Source organism: Rutilus rutilus (assembly GCF_951802725.1).
Source record: "Rutilus rutilus genome assembly, chromosome: 18".
NCBI classification, from domain to species: domain Eukaryota; kingdom Metazoa; phylum Chordata; class Actinopteri; order Cypriniformes; family Leuciscidae; genus Rutilus; species Rutilus rutilus.
This window is the reverse complement of record NC_140231.1, coordinates 20,067,742-20,093,497: the sequence shown is the minus strand read 5'-3', so window position 1 is coordinate 20,093,497 and position 25,756 is coordinate 20,067,742. Positions and strand designations below refer to the sequence as shown.

Here is a 25,756-nt window from a genome sequence, read left to right as displayed (position 1 = left end):
GCTGCAGTTGTTTTGTCTTCTGACTCTCCACTATTCTAACTCGGTCGAATCTTATTGTAATTTATCATTTGTTTTGTTGCGTTTCGACACAGCAACATGAAGGTGAGTAAATTATGATAGAATTTTACTTTATTTGAACATATTTCTGATGTTGTTTCATTTTGATTAGAAAAATGTCAGGAAGAATCAATGATGCTTTCACGTTAAATGTTTTTCGACCGATTAAAATGGCTTTGGCCTTGAGATTTAACTGTATTTACTGTTATTTATGGGTGTTGCATATTCTGGATTCATGCCATTTCCGTTTAAACTTTACAATCAGTGAATCAGACACACCCAGCATCTGTTTATAGATACAAAAGCTTGACCTTTTCATGTTTAGTTTGCAGAGGAGATGAACGTGTAACGGGAAACTAGTGGCCATGTACCTCAGTTGAAGTGACCAGCAGACCTTTGTGTCAAGCCTTCCCTCCCCCACAGTGACCGGCCGTGTCTAACCCCGCCTCCTCTAAGCTGGATCAGGAGTGCCATTGAAGGAGACACTGAATGCTGCCACTGCTCTCCCGCTGCATTACCCAGCATCACACATCAACAGGTAGTCCACAGTAGGACATACGTAAGAGGACAACGACACAATTGAGCGACTGTTGAAGAGTGTGCTTTATCCTCTGATATCATTGTCTGATACACCTGTCAATCACCTGACTCCAGATCAGCTCTTGAACCTGGACGTGTGGACCTAAATAACATCTGGTGACAGAGGGACGAACAGATAAGAGGTGCAAAGATAGAAGAAGGGAGAAAAGAAAAGCAAGAGAAACTCTTGAGTCACTGTGAGGTGAGTAAGTGTTCAGATTCAGGGCTTAGCCGTCCAGCACCACATGCTCTTTTAAGGCTTTACAGAAAGCTACTTACAGCTGACTGTTTTTTGCTCTGCCGCTCTCTGTACCAGGCCTCAGGAGGAACCATTTATACATTCCTATAGAGAAAGAAGGGTTGTGAAAGACTTTGGCATAAGCAAGCAAATATCTTCCTTTTTTTCGATGAAAATAATGAAACATACGTAAAATTAGTTGAATTTACTGAAGAAGCCAAATTGTGTGAGAAAATAAGACATGTTTTTATAAATATCTCGAATTACGTACATTTTTACTACCCATTGGCAAGTAGAATTTTCTTTTTTTTTTAAATCATGAATCAAATTTAGCAAGGTTTATGCTTGAAACAAGAATACAAAGCCTGTCGGGTAAGAAAAATAAATACAATTTATTATGGATTCTTAGCACTTTGTAAGCTCACGCTCGATCGGCCCAAAGTCCGGCATCCGACCAGCGCGGGAGGTCTCTACGTGTTACTGTCTTTTCTCGAGGCGAAGTACTTTTTGATTAAATGCAATACATTTGAATATGTATTCTCTCGTTATTTCATCTGACTCCATAAATGAAAAGGTTTTAATGATATCTGTGCATCATTAAATGTGAGCGAATGTTTGACTATTCCTTTTAACTCTTTAATGAAAATAATGTCAGATGGTTAGAATAATCAAATGTAACAATTTATTATGTCAGGTAAATGTATCATGCCAATTTCATAATCAATTCAAAGATAATCAATACAAAACATCAAAAGCTCTGGAATGAAGAGAAGAGATGCGAACCCGACATTAGGAAATACATGATGCTGAATTCTTTGAGGTCCTTCAACATCATGGGCTCATCTGAGTAACAGAAGGCCCCGAATCCCCTGCTGCATTTCATTATATAGCCAGAACCTTTCACATGGAAACATCTGAATTTGCATTCTGAGTTGACACCTTTGGGTGTAGGGAGACCATTTGTCTAGAGACCAACCCCTCCTTGTGTGCCAGTTATCCCTAAACTCTTAAAAACCTTATTACCTTTTGTTTTACTTATTTGGGAATGAGACATTTGTACCAGTCGCAATGAGACATTTCAAATGATACTAAATATGTATAATACTCAATGTTAATCATTCACATTAAACCATATATTCTTGGGTGAGTTTTTGGTGATCTTCAATTCTACAGTATTTTATGCTATTTCTCCTGATATTGTTGTAAAGAAATTTAGATATGTTTACTGGAAAACAAGGCAAAAATAACCATTAAGTATTAGAAATTAGTATTAGGTAACACTTTACTTTACAGTGTCTTTGTTGCACATACAGTAGTACTAGAGCAATACCTATAAATTATACATAATGAATCCTAAACCAAACCCAAATTCTAATCCTATAGTAAGTGCATGTAGTTAATTAACATTAGTCAGTACTTATTTTAAAATTACTCTGTAACAAAGACCTTAAAATAAAGGGTTACACTTTATTTGGTAACACTTAATTTTACAGAGTCCTTGTTACATATGTTACATGTACTTACCATAGTAATAACAGTCAATTATGCATAATTACATGCAACTAAACCTTAACCAAATCCTAATCATACCCTAACCCTATAGTAAGTACATGTAGTTGCTTAATATTACTCAGTACTTACATGTATAATTACACTGTACACTGTAACAACACCTTAAGATGATTAGGATTTGGTTGAGGGTTAGTTGCATGTAATTATGCATAATTTACTGTTATTACTATGGTAAGTACATGTAATGTAACAAGGACACTGTAAAATAAAGTGTTACCAAATAAAGTGTAACCAGATGTTAATTATCAGATATTGTTAACATTAGGTAACTTCATCAGTTAACATGAACTGACAATGAAAAATATTTCTAAAGCATTTATAAATCTCAGTTTATGTTAATCTCAACATTTACTAAAGCATTATTTAATTCAAACACTGTATCTAACATGAACTAACAATAAACAGTTATATTTTAATTAATTAATTAATTTTTAACAAATATTAATAAGGACTGCCAGGAATGTAATGCTCATTTCTATTAATGCGTTAACTAACCTCAACTAATGGAACCTTATTATAAGTGTCACCATTATCATTAATCATGACTACTACTACTTGTGTTTTTTTATTTACTTTTTTACAATATATATATACATTTATACCTACTACATTTTCATTTCCTACTTACATTTTTTATAATTTTTTTTATTTTAAGTGTAAAACTCATCCACGTGTGTTTGTGTGGATGGCATGCGGCATCTTCTACAGAGAAGTGAATTGCGTTGACATGTTGCTGAGCTGACAGACACAGAGGAAGTAACTGTGTTAATCTGCCTCTGGCACTCAGTGACGTGCTGAATAAAGCAGTTAAGAGTTTAGAGGGGCACAGGATTTAAGACCTTTAGTGAGTCTTGGCCCAAACGACTGGTTATGAAACCAGCCAAATAAACGTCTGACCTATAAGTCTAGAAACACATGAGCAATAATTAGGGAACACGTTCATTATTTATTCAGTGCTTCACTGCTAAAGGGATAGTTCTCCCAAAAATGAATATTCTTTCATCATTTACTCACCCTCAACCTGTATGAATTTCTTTCTTCTGCTGAACACAAAAGAAGATATTTTGAAGAATGTCTGTAACCAAACAGTTAATGGGCCCGATTGACTTCCATCAAAAAAATTTCCCCATACTTTTTCCCATAGTGTTTCTGCCATTATACCGATCCCATAAACTGTGAGATTAGACATGGTTAGGCGAGAAAAGCCAGACAGTTTACATTTTAATCTATTATCTCTTTAAATGTTATAGCATGATGTCTTCATGTACTATTTTTTGCCAGATCTTTTATTTTCTCCAAGCTGCGAGTGTTGGGGAACAACTAACTAAAAAATATTGTGTAGAAATGCTACTATTTATAGCTATGTTTTAAACTCAGTTTTTAAAATAAAATAAGTGTAGTTTATTTACTTAAAATTAGCATCTTGGCAGGCTACAGTTTCAGAGTAGCTTCTCCAATGTTCAAAATGTATAGTTTTGTGAACAGAGTGTTCATTGAACAGAGTGTGAACCACATCACCCTGGTTCCCTCGACAAAAACTCAATAGGCTTTTGAATTATTGCAGAAAATAAGATCAGTGGCCAACAAAAGTTTATAAAAAAAGGTTGAAGTAAACAGTTAAATGTAGGCTATACATTAACTAAACCCCAGTTGCGTGACTACAACATCATCACCCTCACTTAGCTTCCGTCAACACTATTTGTCTTGCTTTAAAAAAAAATTGAATAGTTTGAATAGTTTTTAAGAGTGTGGTTATAAACACAATGAGGCTGTAAAAGTAGACTAGTAAATAGATGAGTTTACCTGTTTGGCTGATGATGTTTAATGTCCAGGGTTGAAAACAAGGTATTCCAACTCTTCCTCCAGGCAATTACAGGTGTGGCAATTGCGTCCAGTGTGCCTTTACACATAAGTGCAATTCCTTTAGCCATCCATGCACTGGCCGCAATATTCCAATATGTGGTACTATTACCTGTGCTTCTACTCGTGTGATTTATCTCATTCGTTGCCCTTGTGGTCTTGCATATGTTGTTAAAACGTCCAGATCATCGCAGTAATATTAGGACCGGAGATATGCGTAGTCCTATAGCATCTCATTTTAGACAAGTAGGCCATAATGTCCGTGTTTTACAATATATCGGTATAGAGAAGGTAAAAAAAAAACCTTAAGAGGAGGAGATTATGAGAAAAAATTATTACAGAGGGAATGTTTTTTGATTTATACCTTAAATACTTCACTATTAGGGTTGAATGAGGATTTGGATATTAAGCCTTTTTCATAATGATTGAGCCATTTCTTCATCTGTTGTTGATTATTAGTTAAGTTGTTTGTATGTATGTATATATATATATATATATATATATATATATATATCCCGGTTGTTGTTTTTTTTGTTTTTTGTCACATGACCTGTATTATGTCACATGTTTTTGTGTGTGGGCCCAATTAAGGTGATTACCTGTTTCTATTTAAAGTTGACTTTTACTCTACATTGGTATTGTGCCTGATGAAGCCCTGATGCTCGAAACGTTTGGAGCAGCTATTTTCAGTGTGCGAACTTCACGCTTCTTTTTTTTGTTAATGTCCAGGGTTGCCAAGTGGAATTGGGCTACTTTAAAATTGTTGCCACGGATTGTGTGTTAAAGGTTTCACGTATTGCATAAACTGCATTTGTCTGAAATGCTTGTAATGCTTGTATAATGTTTTATATTCCTCCATTGATAAAACTGTGCTAGATGATTTTGAGGGAGTTGAACTGCCTTTGACCTCCAGTGAGCTCCTTTATGAATACAATATGATGTTTATGATTACTACTAGATTGTGATTTTAAAGTTGAAATTCAGTTTAATAACAGTGACTGTAAAATATGAATGTGAAATAAGGTCATTGGGCTATTTTTGATTGGCCTTTGGACTAGTTTTGTTTCACAGACCTGCCAATAAATTAAACTTAGACTTCAGGACAGTGGAACCAAAACTGCTAAAATGCTAACTCGTTTTCGTGTTTTGGCCTACACATATGTTATTCATACTATATGTACAAACTGCATTTTGTCTCTCAGTATGGAAACTGATTCTTTTCAAGATTTTATTTGAATAACTTCGCAAATCTTTCCTCAAAGTCTCCTGTTTGCATCTTAATTTAGAGGACATGGTTGAGAGAACTAACACATAATGTCACCCTGTGTCTCAATGTCCATACTATCCATCCTAAACAGTATGTGAGCTTAAAATAAGTGTGTCCCAAAGCATAGTATGTTGAAAAGAGTATGCCAGAAGTCCCCGAATGGTCTGCTTTTTGCGATGGTTTTTCGAAGTGTGGATCTAAGTGTAGAGCTAATATTGCCCACAACCCATTGTGCTTTGGAGGAGCATTCAGTTAAGAACTACAAACACGAGTAAAAAGTGTTCAGAAAACTACAAAACATGGCAGATGTGCACGATCGATGGTTTAGATAAAGGGGTATGAGTGACTCATTTAAGTCAGCAACATTTAAGCTGATAAAAAATATTTATGCAATATTATCCATGTTATATTTCATCTGCAACAACAACGTGAACTTTTTTAAAGTTCCGCTTGGCCATTAAAGGGTAACTAAACCCCTGGTCAGAGCCTGACTCCTCCCACTGGCAATATTTGAAAAATGCTGGAAAAGTAGGCAGAGCCCAGTGGAGAGGGGGCGTGCATCTGAGACGTATCTCTCTGCAGGCAAGGGCGTGGTTAGCTGGTACCCTCTGACATCAGAGTGTACCACAACTTCCAATAGGAAAATTCAACTGCAGTAGCCACTGTTCAACCTGAAGAGGGCAGCACTCAGACGTTTTTACACCCTATTTAGTGAAATTAAAATACTTTAAACACAAATGTCAAAAAAAGTACTTGAATCAATGAACAGCACTAATAAATCCCCATTCTTACAGATCATTCACTAAAAAAAGTTGGTTTAGGGTTTAGTTACCCTTTAACTTTTAAATGCGTTGTTATGCATGAATATGAGGTGAGTCTCCACATTTAAAAAGACCCGTGACTGGCAGATCAACGTCCAACTGCCTTTCTCTCCGATACAGTAGGAAATTAAATTAAATGTGGAGGATTTTTTTCTTTGACAAGATGATTGACAGGTCAGTTTACGTGACAGGATACGTGTTAAGCGACAGAGAGAACAGATGTTATTTTATGACATGATAGTATGTCCCAAAGCTTTTCTACTCTTGTCAAGTCACCTTTATTTATATACCGCTTTTTACAATACAGATTGTTTCAAAGCTCTTCTGCTACACACTCAAAAGTATGTATGTTTTCTTCACAAAAAGAGTACATACTTTCAGGGCGTAGTGTAAGTAGGCGAATTGAGACGCGGCTTCAGTCTCTGCTGAAGGCCTAACGCGACCCAGAGCAGGTGATGTGACGTCCCTTCCGTTTCACCTTCATCTCTCAGTGTTAACTGAGTTTGCAAAACTCAAATGAACAAAAGTCGTTCATCTACAGTTCTATACCGATTACTTCATTTATGCATTGTACCACTTTACTGCATTCTGCATCACATTCTTAAAAACAAAATTGGTCTTTATATTGTGCTTAATCTGTGATTAACATTCGTACTAATCTTCTTATTGAGTGTGCCATGAGGACAGCACAGGAGGTAACACATACCTCAGTCTTACTCCCCAAACTACATTCTCACATTTCATTTGATAATAGTGACATGAAACTCAAAAATAGATCTGTGAGGCAGTTAAACCAGGCATTTTTATGATGCCTCCTCATGACGCAGGTGAGGATGGAATTGGTTATGCAGTGTTGAAGAAGGAGAAAAAACGCACAAGGAAATGATTCAGCTGGAATTTACAAACAACAGTTTGCATAGTGACAAGCTTAATAATAATAATAATAATTCATTACATTTATATAGCGCTTTTCTCGGCACTCAAAGCGCTTTACATAGAAGGCGGGAATCTCCTCAACTGCGACGGCAGCCATTTTACGCCCACCACATGCCAGCTTATTGGTGGAGAGGAGACAGAGTGATGAAGCCAATTATTTATATTGGGATGATTAGGAGCCCATGATGGACAGAGTTCAATGGGCAAATTTGGCCAGGATGCCGGGGTTACACCCCTACTCTTTTTTTTGTGACCACAGAGAGTCAGGACCTCGGTTTAACGTCTCATCTGAAGGACGGTGCTTTTTGACAGTATAGTGTCCCTATCACTATACTGGAGCGTTAGGACCCACACAGACCACAGGGTGAGTGCCTCACGAACACCTCTTCCAGCAGCAACCTGGTTTTTCCCAGAAGGTCTCCCATCCAGGTACTGACCAGGCTCAGCCGTGCTTAGCTTCAGTGGGCAACCAGTCTTGGACTACAGGGGGATATGGCTGCTGGCATTATCTAGAGAAATCTGTGTAAGCTCCTAAAGACTCCCTCTCCCTCCCTGCTGTTCACCTGACCTGCCATGGACCGCTGTGCCGGTTAACCCTATGGAGTCTGGAGCACTGGATCTGTAAATTTAATTATTTAAATCTTTCCCGCCATTGACGGAATTTTCCGGCTTTCCGTGTTTTCATTGTTATACGGTAGGGGGGCGCTATTACACATCTTCTGAAAGAGTACAGAATCTCCAGATCAAAAGACATGTGAAGAAGCAGAAACAAGTGATAGCAAATGTAAGCAGTTGCATATGTAAAATAAAGCGATCATCAACATTAATGGGATAGTTCACCCAAAAATTTTAATTACCTTATGATTTACTCACCCTCAGGCCATCCTAGGTGTATATGACATTCTTTTTTCAGATGAATACAATCGGAGTTATATTAAAAAATGTCCTGGCTCTTCCAAGCTTTATAATGGCAGTAAATGGCCTTTTCTGTTATCTTATCTGTTATCTCTTATCTTAAAATAAACTGTAACCTTGTTGTGGTTTTCATTGCAGGATAAGATGCCTCAATCGGTGATCTAGTATACTTTTTGGGTTGACCCACACAGCTCTTCTGTGCTCTGCAAAGTTCGAGATGTTTTTGGTCTTTAATACTCTTGGGATCAGTAGATTCTTACTAGTAAAGCTACAGTATATTGTAAAAATGTTCCTCCATTATAATTCCATTTTAAAATGTATGATGCAATATGAAACTGTGATCAGATTCTTGCTTTTATTTGAAACGCCATAATATCTTTGTTTAATAATTATTTGCAAAGTCGGTGTGGACTATTTTATTTCAATTTTTTATCATTTCATGCTGTACAGCAGTGCATTTGCTTTGATCTTTTTTTATTTGATACATAAATTTTTAATGTTCTCTTATTCTCTTTATTTTTATCCTGTATAGGTGCCTCACATGGTGACTTCTAATGTCAAAACTCTAAACCAGAAACATGGTCATTCTGCAACAGGTAAGATTTGTTCTTATGTTCTTACTCAATGTTAAACTTCTTTACTTGCTCAAAGGACACTCTAATTTAGCAGCTAGAACATCATGCATTTTTAACACTCTTTCCCTGGACAAACTGAACTATATCCAGTTTTCCACTCCAGTAATCAATTTGAATGAAACTGCTTTAAATCATGCTCCTGTTGTAGTGCAATGGCAACCTTGCATTCTCAATGAGTCTTATTGCTACGACAAAAAAAAAAATCACTGTGCTCGACCTGTTGGGACTACGGTCGATTACATTAAAAATATAACAGCCGGCAGGTGACTGAGGTTAAGATTTAATAGACATAATTCTTCCTATAGGGTGCCATGCTTTATATGAACTAAACATTTTTTTAACAAAATTACATTTTTCGATGACTTATTTTGGTATTGATTGTTTAAAGATTTGATTAATTAATTGGTTGTCCCATAGGGGGACTATGTCTGGTTGGACCTTAGAACAGGCCGTGAGTTTGATGTCCCTGTTGGCGCCGTGGTCAAACTCTGTGATTCGGGTCAAATTCAGGTCTTGGATGATGAAGGGAAGGTGGGTCTTTCAGTGTGTACCACTCATAATTACGCCCGACATGCGAGAGAAGACCAGTTAGTGAACTATGAAAGCACTTTTTCTACCAATCAGAAAGGGAGGTTTAATAGTCTGTCTTTTCCCCCATAAAGGAGCATTGGATCTCTCTTCAGAATGCTACAAACATCAAGCCCATGCACCCAACCTCCATTCATGGAGTGGAGGACATGATCCGTCTCGGGGACCTGAATGAAGCTGGTATCCTCAGAAATCTCCTGATCCGTTACAACGACAGGGTCATATATGTAAGCCTGAACTTTGACATTTTTCTCTCTGGTCTTCGATGTAAATTTTATTGCATGGGAATTTCACGATTGTGCTCAAAAAATCATGACGATTATTTTGTCAAATATAGTGACCGCAATAACAATATAAAAACAGTATTTAGACTATTGCATAATGTTAACCAGTAGCGAAATTCTTATTTTGGCCTTATTTGATCAAAGTCCATATTTTTCTCACATTAATATCCTCTTTCACTAAAAAATACGCCAGGTAATAGAAGTAAAATAGGGTAGTAAACAGATAAATGCTGACTTTTAATTGCAGATGAAATTTTATTTAACGACATTGGTTTGTTGCTGCTTAGCATGAAATATATTTTTAAAGATTTTATGCTTCAAAACTTATTGACTTAGAAAAATAGTCTGTTTTTAGAACATTGGCATTGATTTATGACTGAACAATGTATTTCAGACAGCGTTTGCTGAATATAAAATCTGGGTGTGTTTTTTCATTCCATAAAACAACTGAGAAAAAAAAAAAGAATGATTTGTTTTGGTCTCTTATGTGGAATAGCTTTTTTTGCTTGTTGTTTTTGTTTTAGGTTTCAGATCACATTGGCTTTGTGAAATGTGACCTTTTCATTTTGTTTCATCATTGAATCCCATTTAGCCGTTCTCACCACTAGAATGCTTAATGGAAGGCATTGTAGCTTTGTCATAGTTTAAATGGATGCTTGAATCATTTCAATCATTGGGCACAGACAGACCTTGCGTAGGACTCATTTGAATGGAAATGTGTTTAGTGCACTTAGATGATAAGATATAGTTACTTTTTTCTTATCTAGAAGGTCAATCTCCAATTTTCTTGTCACTTGCTCTTTCTTGATGGTATAAAAGTGCATTAGCATTAGCACAGACCTTCCGATTCAGTGAATTGATATGGAAATTCTGTCATGATATCAGTTTTACATTTTGAAAGAGGAACAGGAAAAACAATAATGTTGGCTTTGAGAACAACATAACATGTAATACGTTATAAATAGATGGTTAGATAAATAAAATGAATAGTTAAACTTACTTTATAATAGTTGGCTCTGCATATAAAGCTTGGATCGGAAAGTATTGTAACATAAAAACATTTTTTTACAGTCTTACTCACAAAGTTGCTATAGTTCATAACCAAAAAAAAATGATTTGAGGTTCAGTGAGGTAAGTCAAATTGTCATGATATTTGATGAAATCACATGATTATGCACAAAGTTTTCTCAACTGTCCCCAAAGTCTTGATTTTAAATAATTGTTGCAAATGCTAAGGATTTTCGTCACATTTGCAACAATTCGAAGTCCTGTTCATAGTACATAGCCACTTTTCCACCATCGGGCCGAACTGTTCTAAGAATGGTAAAGAACTATTACGGTTATATTTCCACTTTTATAAACGATTATAAACTGTTCTCGGCCTGGAATTCTCATCACGGTTGGCTTACCGTGCTTGTAAAACGCGTGTAGTGATGAGCGGAGTAACACAAGCGAATGGAAACAAAGCACCACGGAATGGAACAGTTAAGCAACGAGAACGGTTTGGCCTGATGGTGGAAAAGCAGCTTATGTGTTCACAATAATGTATTTCAGACGTACACGGGATCGATCCTGATAGCAGTGAATCCATACCAGCTCTTGCCCATCTACACACCTGATCACATTCGCCTCTATACAAACAAAAAGTTAAGAGAGATGCCGCCACACATCTTTGGCATTGCAGACAACTGCTACTTCAGCATGCAAAGGAACAATAAGGACCAGTGCTGCATCATCAGGTAAATCAAAGCCTGTAACGGTTAAGTTTGATTTTTACCACAGTATAATTCACTGGTTAATGCACATGACTCTGTTGACCATGTTGCGTGTTCAGTGGTGAGTCTGGAGCTGGGAAGACGGAGAGCACCAAGCTCATTTTGCAGTTCTTGGCAGCTATCAGTGGCCAACACTCCTGGATTGAGCAGCAGGTTCTGGAGGCCAACCCTATTTTAGAAGGTCAGGAAGATCATCTCTAAACCTAATGACATGAAACCTACCTGTCTGACACTGATCCTGTAATTGCCAGAACTTGTTAAACACAGTATGCTATGAAAGCAGGATAGTGCACCTATCAGAATAGAAATGAACATTCCTTTAAAATTAAATTCCTGAACTTGAATAGAGTAGGAAAAAGACTTTTGTAAAAAAAAAAGAATAAAAAAATCAAGTGCTGTCAGGTTTAGTTTTTACTAAAATAATATATATATTTATTGATATATTTTTCTGTATGGATAAAAAACGTTAGCATTCAAGTTTGTAAGTCAGGGAATAAAAAGGATATGATTATTCAAAATAAATAAAAAATTCTTTTCATTTCAGGAAATTCCTTCCTGTCCTGTCGTTCCAATTAAAATTTCAATTCAGCTTTGTGTGAATTCAGAATGTTGCTCAACCCTGTATCAAAAGACGGCAGGGCTTTGTAACCACACCAAATGCTTTTGCTGTTTGCTGTGGAATTGAGATTTGTTATTTGAAGTTTCCCCTGTTCCCACAGCATTCGGTAATGCTAAGACCATACGCAATGACAACTCCAGCCGATTTGGGAAATACATTGACATTCACTTCAACAAGCGGGGAGCTATCGAGGGGGCAAAGGTCGAGCAGTACCTGCTGGAGAAATCAAGAGTTTGCAGACAGGTGAGAGATTGAGGATGGGCAGAATGTGTCTCACGGTCGGTCTCTTTATCATGCTATTGCTTATGCTGATGTCAGTGATGAGATTACATTTCATTGTCTTTGTAGGCAGCCGATGAGAGGAACTACCATATATTCTACTGTATGCTTGCAGGCATGAGCCCTGATCAGAAGACTAAATTAGGGCTGGGCCTGGCCAAAGACTACATTTATCTCACTATGGTGAGGGCCTGTGTTTTATCAGCACAGACTAATACACTTTTACACAATTTCCTGTATATTATGAAAGCATTTGAATAGACCCTTTCCATTAAAGAAATAGTTTACTCAAAAATGACAATTCTCTTGTAGTTCTGGATCTGTGTGACTTTGTTTCTTTTGTGGAACAAAATCTTGAGGTTATTTTTTTTCTTTGAAGAATATTCTGGCTGCTCTGTTGCATATAATGAAAGTGAATGGGAACTGGGTCTTCCAAGAAGTCATATCGACTACTTTTATGATAGTTTTATTGTGTCTTTTTGTCATTTTGGAGCTTTAAACTAATCAGCACCCATTCAGTTTCATTATATGGAAACAAGCAGCAAGGACATTCTTTAGAATTTCTCCTTTTGTGTTCCACTGAAGAAAGAAACAAATACAGATTTGAGGAACACCATGAGGAAGAGTAAATGATGAATGATCATTTTTGGTACTATTCCTTAATATATAATATACACACTGGTGAGCCAAAACATTATGAGTAGTCACAGGTCAGGGTACATTAGATGCGAGTGTCGGTCCTGGACCTTAGAGCAGTGGAAGAAGGTCGCCTGGTCCGATGAGTCCCATTTTCTTTTACATCACGTGGATGGCCTTATACGTGTGCACCATTTACCTGGGGAAGTGATGGCACCAGGATGCGCTGACGACGACAAGCTGGTGGAGGAAATGGATGCTCTAGGCAATGTGTTGCTGGGAATCTCTGGGTCCGGCCATTCATATGGATATAAATTTGACACGTGCCACCTACCTAAACATTGTTGCAGACTTGCTACATCCCAGACTTGCTACACATGACAATGGTGTTCCCTGGTGGCAGTGACCTCTTTTAGCAGGATGTCACATCTTGCCACACAGCACACATTTTTCAGGAATCTTTTGAGGAATATGATGAAGAGTTCAAGGGGTTGCTCTGGCCTCCAAATTCCCCAAATCTCAATCCAATTGAGTATATGTTGGATGTGCTGGACCAACAAGTTTGATCCACAGTGGCTCCACCTCGCAACCTACAGGACTTGAAGGATCTGCTGCTAATGTCTTGGTGCCAAATACAACAGGACACATTCATCTGTCTTGTAGAGTCCAAGCCTCGGTGGGTCGGCACTGTTTTGGCAGCGGGTGGTCATAATGTTTTAGCTCTTCAGTGTGTGTATATATATATTTATATATGTGTGTGTGTTTAAAGAGAGTGTTTGTAAAAGGCTGCGTGTTCGTATCCGCTGTGTCCTTCTCTCTTGGCCTGTCATCCAGGGAAACTGTACCGTCTGTGAGGGGAGGAATGATATGAAGGAGTACTCAAGCATTCTGTCAGCCATGAAGGTCCTGATGTTTACTGACACAGAAAACTGGGAGATCTCCAAACTGCTGGCTGCCATCCTGCATATGGGCAACATGCACTTTGAAGGTAGAAAGTGCTGTTATTAATAATAATTGTCAGCCCCACAAGACGTGACAGACTAGCTAAATAGCACGTTTCTTTTGTGTTGCCCCAACAGCTCGAACTTCAAAGAACTTGGATACCTGTGTAGTGGTTCGCTCACCTGACCTGGCCAAAGCAGCCAATCTGTTAGAGGTGAGGTACATGTGAACGCATTAGAGAGCTTTAAAGTCAACATGAAGTGACATTTTCAGATCTTTTTTTCTGTAATGTGATATTTATGAGAAACATATGGATGCTCATTTCCACCTCAAAGTGAAAAAGATAAAAAGATAATTGCAACCTTATTGTAATTGTGACTATATTTCACAATGCAACTTGTGACTGTTTCGCATTATTGTGACTTTATAAATTGGACTTTATATCTAATGACTGCAATGTGAATAATCTCACAATGTGACTTTATTTCGCATTTGCTCATTTTTTTCTCATAATTGTGACTTTAAGTCACACAATTATGACCTTATATCTCACAGTGTGACTATTTCTTATTATAAACTTTTTTGGGGTTTGGATAAAAGGATATTCAAAGCTGAGATTTTATTTTTTGCTTTGAAATTAATTAAATAGTGAAAAGTGAGTCTCCAATTCCAGAATGGAGCCAGACCTGAATGCTTAAATAGCCTTTTGACTATTGTTTAACATTAACTAATAGATCACACTGCGTCAGAAGAAACGGACAGCCGTTTCAGAGGAATATTTTGCACTGAAGAATTGTGCAGAATAAAGAATGTATAAATATGTCCTTGCTCTGCACTAACTCTGTATATGTCTTTTAGCTTTGGTTTAATCCCATTTTTGCTTCAGTGTATTGCAGTCTTGAAGCTGCTGTTACTTGAAGGGGCTTGTTTCTGCTGTCTTGTTGAGATTCATCTCTTTCATTAGCTCTTTGGTACCGTGTTATCCGTGCAGTTAAAGGGAGGGGAGTTCGAGATAAATGCAGTCATTAGTGAGCATCAGACTGAGCATCATTCTAATGTTATTATCGTAGACACTGGCACAGCGTGACAAGTCTGTTCTGACTTCCTGCCGGCAGCACTCTGCTGTCAGTCTTTCCAATGTCTGTCTCTATGTTTCCACAGTCCAAAGTCTTTGTTCTGTTTTCAGTTTGATTTAAATGGCTGTGGCAGTACTGAATTTCAAAACCATTTTATTTGTTTGCATCTGCCCCCTGGTGGCAAGACATAAAAGTTCTCAAGCGCAGTCAGAAGGAAGGTTTGAGATCCAGTCCAATACTCTCTTCAATGCATCATATTTAAATGACAAGTCTCTTCAACTAAAAAATATCTAGTGGCTTGCAACATTTCTGTTGTATTATAAATTGTCCATGAATTGGACCTTCAGTATAAATATTTAATACTATATTATATTGGCTCAAATAGAATTAATAGAGTTAAAATAATTAGCATCAACAGATTTTATAGCAATACAATATGAATAATTATGTGCTGAATTTACAAGGTTTATTTCAGCACAGTAATTAATTACAATAAACTGCAATCAATCAGGTATGATTTTTCTATTTTGGGAGAAACAATTTTCATATTTATATTAGCCTACATTTGACTATTTTTCTAACATTACCTAGTTCTACAGTTTATCACAATAATAAATACTCCAAAACAGGTGGACCCTCATGATGTCATGACATGTCTGACCACACGTACACTGATCACCAGGGGGGAGAGTGTGTCCACTCCTCTCAGTGTGGACCAGGGACTGGATGTCCGTAATGCTTTTGTCAAGGTGAGGTTGTTCACAATCCATAAATGGTCCAGTTTTGATTCTCAATTTATCATAGAAGTCGTCAATATCCACTAAGTGGACTATTTTTTGTCTCCATCAGGGAATCTATGGGAGATTGTTTGTGTGGATAGTGGATAAAATCAATGCTGCCATCTTTAGGGTTCCTTCCACAGAAAGCAAGACTATACGTAGGTCTATAGGCCTGCTCGACATTTTCGGTTTTGAGAATTTCACTATTAACAGGTGAGTATTTGTAAACAGAACATTCAAGACTATTTATATTTCAGCATTTTCTGGACAAACTACTACTAATCCTTGTTCATTCCTGCTGTAGTTTTGAGCAACTGTGCATCAACTTTGCAAATGAGAACCTGCAGCAATTCTTCGTCCGGCACGTTTTCAAAATCGAACAGGAGGAGTACAACCTGGAGGATATCAACTGGCAGCACATCGAATTCACCGACAACCAGGATGCTTTGGACATGATTGCCATGAAACCTATGAATATCATTTCCCTTATTGATGAGGAGAGCAAGTTCCCAAAGGTAAAGTTTGGTGTATGTTTGGATTATAAATTGGATTGTAATGTCCGTAGAGCACCGCAGAACATTGCTGCTTCACTTTTGAGCATCTATCTTAATTTTTTATTCATCAGATTAATGGAGAATATCTAGCCATGTTGCATGTCCATGACTTGCTTTTGTGTTTCTTAGGGAACAGATGCTACCATGCTGAACAAGCTAAACTCCCAGCACAAACTTAATACCAACTACATCCCCCCTAAGCACAGACACGAGACCCAGTTTGGCATTCAGCACTTTGCTGGAGTGGTGCACTATGAAACTAAAGGTACACATTACTGAATTATGCAATTTCTAATCTCTTAAAGGGTTAGTTCACCCAAAAATGTAATTTCTGTCATTAATTACTCACCTTCATGTTGTTCCAAACCTGTAAGACCTCCAAATTAATATATTTTTGATGAAATCCGAGAGCTTTCTGACCCTCCCCGGGACTATTTTAACGATGTCTTTACTACCTTTCTGGGCCTTGAAAGTGGTAATAGCATTGCAGTCTGTGGGGGGGGGCAGAAAGCTCTCGGATTTCATCAAAAAATATAATATACCGGTAATTTTTTGTTTATTTAAGTTAACATGATCCCTTTTTGTTTCATTGTTCAGGTTTCCTGGAGAAAAACCGAGACAGCCTCCACAGTGACATCATCCAACTTGTGCACTCATCCAAAAACAAGTTCATCAAGCAGATCTTCCAAGCCGATGTTGCTATGGTGATGCCCTTTTCCAATACTGAATCCATATTTGCTCAGCATTAAAATGCTCACGACATGCCAGCGAGGCCGCACAGAGTGCCAAATGCTGGCCATGCAGGTTTATGTGAGGGTTGCATATTAAAAGCCAAGGCATGTGCTAGCATAATTGCCCTTGGAAAAAAACACTGTGAATAAAAGAAGTGACTCCTACAAATGAGTGAACTTTAGACTAAGGCTTTAACATGACTCTATGTGACAGTGTCAGCACAGTCTGACTAACTCTGCTGCTGTAACTCACTCTCTCTGTGGTGATGTCAGCCCTAATCTCTCCTGGCTGATTCTCAGCAGACTTGGCTAACAGCAGTCAACTCTCTCTCTCTCTCTCTCTCTCTCTCTCTCTGCTTTCCTCCATCTGTATCTCAATCTTTTACCTTATTTTTGGCCTCAGTTTCTATGTGGTTATTTGGAGCCCACTGCATCCCTTCAAAAGGTAATCAATGGCGTGGTTTGTGTCCCTCTCAGACTCCTATTAAACTACATTTTCTCAATAGTCCCTTGCAAAACCCATTCCTGTGGTTTTTTTTCTCCTTTGAAAATGGTTTCTGTTGAAGTAGTCTGTAAGGGTGCGCTGACAGAATAATGTAATAGCTCTAACAGTGGTATTATTCTCCAGATGAATTGAGTAAAAAGCCAGTCACCACAGAGAGATTCTGTTTCAAGTTAGATGCAGCTTGTTCTCATTGGTGTTTTTCAGCATTATTTTGAGTTTTTTGGGGGGGGTTTTGGCAAGAGAAATTCCATTTACTCATTTTCCTGGCGCTGGGCGAAGATTGAAAAAGAGGGAAAATACTAGATTAGTTTTTTCTTCACAATGCCTTCTTAAAGCATTTGCTTGTAAAGCATCGGGAATAACAGCAAGAGAAGGGGTAGATAGAGGATACAAGCAACCAATGAAGATCCAGAAGAAACGTGATGAGCGAGGGAGAAAGTATGAAAGAATGACATTTATTAGAGGCAGGAAAGAAAGGAGAAATGATTGGACCAAAAAAGAGCCACACAGAAAGGTGAATTAGTGTCTTTGTGATGTGCATAGTATGGGTATTTGTTGTAGCTTTGTGTGAAGTGTGTAATCGTGTGTATGTGGCAGTAAATGTCCTCTTCATTTTCTGTGAAGTTAATGGGAGAATTTCTGTGTTTTCAGGGAATGGAGACAAGGAAGCGCTCCCCGACTCTAAGCAGTCAGTTTAAGCGCTCGCTCGAGCTGCTCATGAGGACGCTGAGCGTGTGTCAGCCTTTCTTTGTACGCTGTATCAAACCCAATGAGCTCAAAAAGCCCATGGTGAGTCGATTAATATGTCTGTGAGAAATGAATAGATGTAGACTTTAAAAACAGGGCTTGAGAATAATGATGACATGAAGGCCTATGATAGGCCAGGTTCAATTGCCATATTATTAGCCTATATCTCACATCCATTAATCATGTAAATGTGTTTTTATGCCTTAAAAACTAAAACATTTGGCTTTCTATAATGTATGAAATATTGTTGTTGTGAATTCTGCTGAACTATCTAGTTTCTAGTAGTGTCATTCCATTATTATGCAGCTGTATAATTTCCAGCTTTTAGAACTCTTAACATTTATTTATTTATTTTTATTTACAACCACCCTACATTGGGCAAGTGGTTTGGTTTAGATTTTATTTTTATTAATGTATTTATATATTCTTGGTTTAAGCATAAAGCTAGTTCGATTTTGTTAGGTTTATTACAAAAGAAAATGCCAATTTGGGTAAAAAATAAATGTTATATATAGGTTACACTTTATTTTACAGTATGTGCACTTACAGTGTACTTACCCTGGTAATATACGGTAACTATATGGGTTAAGGTTAGGTTTATAGGGTTCAGGGTTAGTATTTTGTTATAACCCAGTGGAACAGGACTGTAAAATAAAGTGCAACCATTATATATGTTAAGATAAAAAATATATATTGTGTAATAGAATTTCTAATCCTGATTTTGCTTATCAGAAAAAAATTGAGCCCTGAATACCAGCCCTCGTTCTCTCCTCTGCAGATGTTTGATAGTGGACTATGTGTCAGGCAGTTACGCTACTCCGGGATGATGGAGACTATCCGCATACGCAGAGCTGGATATCCCATACGCTACACGTTTGCTGAGTTTGTGGACCGTTATCGGGTCCTTATGCCTGGGGTCAAACCAGCCTTCAAACAGGCGAGTCTAAAGCGTTACTGTTAATGCAGTCAACAGATGTGACTTGCAGGTCTGGAGTATGTTGTTTGCTTGACAGCTCTTTTAAAAGGTTTTTTTTTTTTTTGTAGTCTGTTAGAATTGCCTTCTGTTGGTATTATTTGACAAGTGCTAACAATTTGCTATATGGAAGTAGCTTTGAATGTCTGTCATCTTACAGGAAGATCTGCGAGGGACCTCTCAACGCATTGTTGTGTCAGTTCTGCAGAAAGATGATGACTGGCAGATGGGAAAGACAAAAATCTTTCTGAAGGTTTGCCACAAATAAGCAAAAAAAAAAGTGAAGATTTTGCTGCGTTTTAGAATTGTGACAAATGCTATACTTGGTCTGTATTTGCTGTAGGATCATCATGACATGCAGCTGGAAATTGAAAGAGATAAAACCATTACTGACAAAGTCATTTTCATCCAGAAGTCTGTGAGAGGTGTGAAAGCGAGGTACGAGAAAAACAAAGAGTGAAGAAGAGCAGACCCAAAATACAAATAAAGTCTGATATGTATCTGTCTGTTTTGTTTATCAGAACTAACTTCCTGAAGATTAGAAGGGCTGTGACATTAATCCAGCGAATATGGAGAGGCTACATCTCCAGAAAGCACTATGCTGTGGTGAGTTTGTGAAAACTTAAGCAGACAGAATCTGTTCGGAGGTTTTTGTCTGATTGTAACTATGCCTTCTTTCCAGATGCGTGTAGGTTTCCTGCGGCTTCAGGCCTTGTACAGGTCCCGGAAGCTGTACCTGGCGTATCAAGCGGCCAGGACACGCATCACTCTGCTCCAGGCCTGGTGCCGTGGATTCCTGGTGCGCCGGACTTTCTCTGAGCGCTTCCATGCGGTCCTGATCATCCAGGCTTATGCACGAGGAATGATAGCTCGAAGACTGTGCAAGCATCTCAAACTGGAGGTAAATCTGTAGTAAATCTGTATCTATCATCTGTCTGTCTGTATATCTATCTATCACTTGTCTATCTATCTATCTATCAATTACCTTTCTGTTTGTCTATCTATCTATCTATCAATCAATCACCTTTCTGTCTATCTATCTATCTATCAATCACCTTTCTGTCTGTCTGTCTCTATCCATCTATCTATCATGTCTGTCTGTCTTTTTTTCTGTTGCTCTATCTATCTGTATCTATCATCTGTCTGTCTGTATATCTATCTATCACTTGTCTATCTATCTATCTATCAATCACCTTTCTGTTTGTCTATCTATCTATCTATCACCTTTCTGTCTATCTATCTATCTATCTATCTATCTATCTATCAATCAACTTTCTGTCTGTCTGTCTCTATCCATCTATCTATCATCTGTCTGTCTGTCTTTTTTTCTGTTGCTCTATCTATCTGTCTATCTATCTGTCTGTCTATCTATCTATCTATCTATCTATCTGTCTGTCTTTTTTCTGTTGCTCCATCTATCTATCTATATATCTATCACTTGTCTGTCTATCTATCTATCATCTGTCTCTTTTTTCGTTTCTCCGTCTATCTATTTGTCTATCTATCATCTGTCTGTCTTTTTTATGTTGCTCTATCTATCTATCTATCTATCTATCTATCTATCTATCATCTGTCTATCTATCTATCTAATCTGTCTGCCTGTCTTTATTTTTTTCTGTTGCTTCATCTATCCATCCATCCATCCATCCATCCATCCATCCATCCATCCATCCATCCATCCATCCATCCATCTATCTATCTATCTATCTATCTATCTATCTATCTGTCTGTCTGTCTGTCTGTCTGTCTGTCTGTCTGTCTGTCTATCTTTTTTCTGTTGATCTATCTATCTATCTATCTATCTATCTATCTGTCTATCAATCATCTGTCTGTCTTTTTTTCTGTTGATCCATCTATCATCTGTCTGCCTGTCTTTATTTTCTTCTGTTGCTCCATCTATCTATCTATCTATCTATCTATCTATCTATCTATCTATCTATCTATATATATATATCTCACTTGTTCACACTCTCTCCGTTTAGAGGGAGCGTCGGTTAGAAGCCGAGCAGCAGCGTCTGGATGAAGAGGAGCGTCTGAAGAACCAGATGACGGCACGCAGGGCTCGGGCAGAGGCAGCGAGGAAGCACCAGGAGCGTCTGGCCCAGCTCGACCGAGAGCAGGAGGAGAGAGAGCAGGCTGAGCGGAATGAGACACGGAGGAAAAAGGAGCTTCTGGAGCAGATGGAGAGAGAAAAACTGGAACCGGTCAACGACTCCGAAATGGTGGACAAGATGTTTGGATTCCTGGGCAATGCCAACTCCCTTCCCAACCTGGAGGGTGAAGCACCAGAAGGGTTTGAGGTACGGAACTTTGTAACTATTGATCTCTGCAATGAATAACTCACCTTGCCTGGATTGCATGTTATCTTAGTTTGCTTTTGTTTGGATGCAACAGGATCTAGAGAATGTTCCGAGACAGTTTGAGGAAGTCATTAATGAGCCTCTTCCTCTTCCTGACGATGAAGAGGAAGACCTATCAGAGTATAAGTTTGCAAAGTTTGCTGCAACCTACTTCCAAGGAAATGCCACACACGTGTATACACGGCGGCCACTGAAACAACCTCTGCTGTTTCATGAGGATGAAGGAGATCAGCTAGTAAGGTTTTTTTTTTTTTTTTTTTTTTAAAGCTGCAGTCCGTACCTTTTTTGGGTTAAAAATGATCCAAAATACATTTTTGAGCAAGTACATAACCAGCCAGTGTTCAAAACTATCTGCTTGCCTTAGCTCGATTCTAAAAGGTAAGACTGTAATAATGTTTTTAATTCCAGTGGTACTGGTAGCCTGGGTTTCCCCATGCTGCCTTGCGCGCAACGCGATTTTATTCACGCTGCTAGGCAGCCTGGACACCATGGACCAGATTTTCCCCTCAAAAAGGGAACCAATCACAGAACGGGGAGGGAGCAGCAAGACGATGACAACGTCTATGCGACACACCGAAGCAGTTTGTTTATATCTATGGATGGCAACATGGCAGCAGACTCAAAGTTACCTTTCGATGCAGCCTTAGATAGTGTTCTAAGTAGTTTAGTCGCTGAACGCCATCATGTACACATAAATCTCTGACCCATCATCTTCTTCCTCGTCGAATTTCTGTCGCTCTACATACGTCATCTGGTATAATTGAAACGATTGGCTATGAGCTACGTACAGGCGCATTTGATAGACATTCGTAGCGCCCAATAAACGGCTCTGGGCATCCGTAAACCACGCCTCAAATACGAGAAAATGAACATGTGGTTCCCAGACCACGTCTCAATGAGACGAGGTCTGACGTTAGCCAGGCTAGGTACTGGTGGATTTCCACGGGAAATTCGAGCATGTCTTTGTGTCATTACGTCACATCTGTACACATAAAGAAGGTGTCTTTTCTAGTAGGCTATATTGCGTGTGAGGATGTTATGATTTATAGCCTTTTCTCACAGTTCTTGATATAATTAAACTTATCAATTTGATCACGGATCCAGAAATGTTCAAATGACAATCACCAGTGACAACTGGAGATTCACCCGTTGTGAAATGCAAAAGACTACGGACTTCGCAGTGGCTACAGAAAAAAAGAGACTGCAACCAGGCCCATGCGAAAACAAGGATAAATATCAGAAGGGCATTAAATGTAGTCACGCAATGCTGATGTTGTTAACATTAACAATTTGAGAACAAAGTATAATTTGCACAGTTTGAAGTGATATGATAAGTGATCGTTAGATTTAACCAGAGCGATTTACTGCAATGCTTTTTTTCTCTTAGTTGGTCAGAACAAAAGTGGATGTTACTAACTTTTTCAGATGACATTTTCCGGTGAAAATTCTTATGTTGGTCACACTTCCAAAAAGTAGAATCTGTGATTCCGAATGACAGCATCCACACCGGCTCGGTGACTGACAGCCGCACGTTCTCCTCAAAACATTGGATTAATCCGCGCTGTGCAGTGCCGAGGCACAACCCACGTAAAGTTGATAATTTCGCGAATAACTGCAACTGCAGATTTCAAACAGAGATGGCGACAAAGAGGAAAAACTACGGACTGCAGCTTTAAAGTTATTATTTATTATAATAATGTAGATTATTAGATGTCATTTGCTTACAGGTTTACTGTATAATATTTAAGCTGTGTAGCCCATATCATATTATGGTTCTTTTGTGTCTTTAGGCTGCTCTAGCTGTGTGGATCACTGTGTTGAGGTTTATGGGAGATCTCCCTGAACCCAAATACCATATCAGCATTAGTGACGGCACTGAGAAGATTCCAGTTATGACTAAAATCTATGAGACGTTGGGGAAGAGGACCTACAAAAGGGAGCTGCAGGCCCTGCAGGTGGATGAGGAGGTGAGACAAGTCAGGTGGTGGGTGCAGTGAAAATAAAAAATTTATAGATTACTTAATATTAATATTATCAATATTACTTATTTTTACATATACAAATATTATTTAATATTAAGTTGTATAAAAGTCCAGGTATTATGAACATGAATTAATAATGAACAAAATTTGATTTCTAAATTAACATTAACCTAGACTAGTACAAACTAAAAAAGCATTGTTCTTCGTTACTTAATGACATCCAAGACATATTAATGTAATGTAATGACATGCTAATGTTAACAAGATTAAACCTTGCAGTAAAGTGTTACCGATGTGATGTATGAAAGTTTTCTTCATTGTTCCCAGAGTTCCACTACTGACATCCAGAAGAGAAACAGTGTGCGGCATAAGCTGGTGTCCCTCACATTAAAGAAGAAAACAAAGATCACAGAGGAGGTCTATAGCAAAGAATCCATGACATTTCCTAATAGTTGAAGTAATTTATGTGCCTCTAGTAGTGGCACCAAACGCTAATGTATTATAAAAAATGTCTTCAAACACTCCCCCTGTCTGCCAGTCGAATAAATAGTCCTGACCCCGTATTTGCCTGGTTGGAATCAACCTAATAATGGTTTACTTAGAGTTGTTTCTGCATACATTATCATTTAAAACTCTAGGGGTCGGTAAGATTTTTTTATATATATTTGAAAGGTTTTTTTATGCTCTCCAAGGCTACATTTAAAAATAATACCACATATTGTAAAATATTATTACAATTTAAAATATACTTATATATTTTAAATAGGAATTTATTTCTGTGATGGTAAAGCTGAATTTTCAGCATCATTACTCCCGTCTTCAGTGTCACATGATCCTTCGAAAATCATTCTAATATGCTGATTTACTGCTCAAGAAAATTTCATATTATTAACAATGTTGGAAAAAGTTACAGGTTTAAACTGTGATTAAAAACAATTCTTTGAAAATCGGTTATGAAATAGAAATCTTTTGTAACATTAAAAATGTATTTACTGTTTTACTGAGTTACTGTTCATCCCTGCTGAATAAAAGTAAACGGTAGTGTATTAAAGTGTATTCCTGCCTCTGTTAGGTGACCAGACGGTTTACAGACAGTGATTACAGTCTACAGGGAAACAGCATGCTGGAAGACCGACCCACCTCCAATTTAGAGAAGCTCCACTTTATCATTGGCAATGGCATTTTACGCCCTGCTCTCAGGTCATTAGGTGGCAAATGCATTATTGTTGATGTGCTTGTGACTGTTGAACATACATTTTATCTGAATTGTATTGCATCTGGGTTTGTTTCCTCTCTCAGAGATGAGATCTACTGTCAGATCTGTAAACAACTGAGCCAGAACACATCCAAAAGCAGCCATGCACGCGGCTGGATCCTGCTGTCCCTCTGTGTGGGCTGCTTTGCTCCTTCAGAAAAATTTGTCAAAGTAAAAAAAAAAATATTTTGTTTTGCATTCGTCAGCAGGAAATAAGATCTTTTAATTATCCTAATGATCCTGATCCAAAAAAAATCATAACTCTTCATCCCATTTCATGTCTTTATCTGTATTTTCTTCAGTATCTGCGGACATTCATTACCAGTGGGCCGCCTGGTTATGCACCTTATTGTGAGGAGAGACTGAGAAGAACGTTTGTGAATAAAACAAGGACTCAGCCTCCTTCTTGGCTTGAGCTCCAGGTATTTTAGGACCCACAAAAGCCATTAGAGATCGCTTTGGGAAAATGAATCGAAAAAAAAAAATATGAGTAATTTGACTGGATTTCTTTCTCTTTCCTCCTCCAGGCCACTAAATCTAAGAAACCCATCATGTTACCGGTGACCTTTATGGACAGCACCACTAAGACCCTGCTGACTGACTCCGCCACCACAGCTGAAGAGCTCTGCAATGCTCTGTCTGACAAAATCGGCCTGAAGGATCGCTTTGGCTTCTCCTTATACATTGCTCTTTTTGATAAGGTACATTAATGCACACTCAGACTTTTCACAGCCATTACTCCAATCTTCAGTGTCACATGATCCTTCAGAAATCATTCTAATATACTGATA

The 25,756-nt window shown here is 38.0% G+C and overlaps 1 protein-coding gene across 3 annotated transcripts in view; it reads left to right on the top strand.

Moving 5' to 3' along the window:
• Nucleotides 1-510: 510 nt before the first annotated feature.
• myo7ab (myosin VIIAb) overlaps nucleotides 511-25,756 on the top strand; it is a 39,481-nt gene continuing 14,235 nt past the window's right edge. Inside the window, exons 1-30 of one of the 3 annotated variants that reach the window (XM_084387288.1) lie at nucleotides 511-595; nucleotides 712-838; nucleotides 8,778-8,841; nucleotides 9,298-9,411; nucleotides 9,543-9,695; nucleotides 11,307-11,491; nucleotides 11,587-11,708; nucleotides 12,247-12,389; nucleotides 12,495-12,608; nucleotides 13,896-14,049; nucleotides 14,141-14,217; nucleotides 15,709-15,828; nucleotides 15,929-16,071; nucleotides 16,163-16,373; nucleotides 16,542-16,677; nucleotides 17,010-17,116; nucleotides 18,300-18,437; nucleotides 19,174-19,332; nucleotides 19,529-19,621; nucleotides 19,712-19,806; nucleotides 19,890-19,974; nucleotides 20,051-20,269; nucleotides 21,351-21,668; nucleotides 21,763-21,963; nucleotides 23,519-23,695; nucleotides 24,038-24,127; nucleotides 24,783-24,910; nucleotides 25,010-25,136; nucleotides 25,268-25,387; nucleotides 25,493-25,666. In XM_084387288.1, the coding sequence (XP_084243414.1) occupies nucleotides 8,824-8,841; nucleotides 9,298-9,411; nucleotides 9,543-9,695; nucleotides 11,307-11,491; nucleotides 11,587-11,708; nucleotides 12,247-12,389; nucleotides 12,495-12,608; nucleotides 13,896-14,049; nucleotides 14,141-14,217; nucleotides 15,709-15,828; nucleotides 15,929-16,071; nucleotides 16,163-16,373; nucleotides 16,542-16,677; nucleotides 17,010-17,116; nucleotides 18,300-18,437; nucleotides 19,174-19,332; nucleotides 19,529-19,621; nucleotides 19,712-19,806; nucleotides 19,890-19,974; nucleotides 20,051-20,269; nucleotides 21,351-21,668; nucleotides 21,763-21,963; nucleotides 23,519-23,695; nucleotides 24,038-24,127; nucleotides 24,783-24,910; nucleotides 25,010-25,136; nucleotides 25,268-25,387; nucleotides 25,493-25,666 (3,921 nt within the window). In that variant the 5' untranslated portion in view covers nucleotides 511-595; nucleotides 712-838; nucleotides 8,778-8,823. Of the gene's footprint in view, nucleotides 839-8,777; nucleotides 8,842-9,297; nucleotides 9,412-9,542; nucleotides 9,696-11,306; nucleotides 11,492-11,586; nucleotides 11,709-12,246; nucleotides 12,390-12,494; nucleotides 12,609-13,895; nucleotides 14,050-14,140; nucleotides 14,218-15,708; nucleotides 15,829-15,928; nucleotides 16,072-16,162; nucleotides 16,374-16,541; nucleotides 16,678-17,009; nucleotides 17,117-17,546; nucleotides 17,589-18,299; nucleotides 18,438-19,173; nucleotides 19,333-19,528; nucleotides 19,622-19,711; nucleotides 19,807-19,889; nucleotides 19,975-20,050; nucleotides 20,270-21,350; nucleotides 21,669-21,762; nucleotides 21,964-23,518; nucleotides 23,696-24,037; nucleotides 24,128-24,782; nucleotides 24,911-25,009; nucleotides 25,137-25,267; nucleotides 25,388-25,492; nucleotides 25,667-25,756 lie in introns of all 3 variants that reach the window. The other 2 variants (XM_084387286.1, XM_084387287.1) reach the window with 2 other exon arrangements.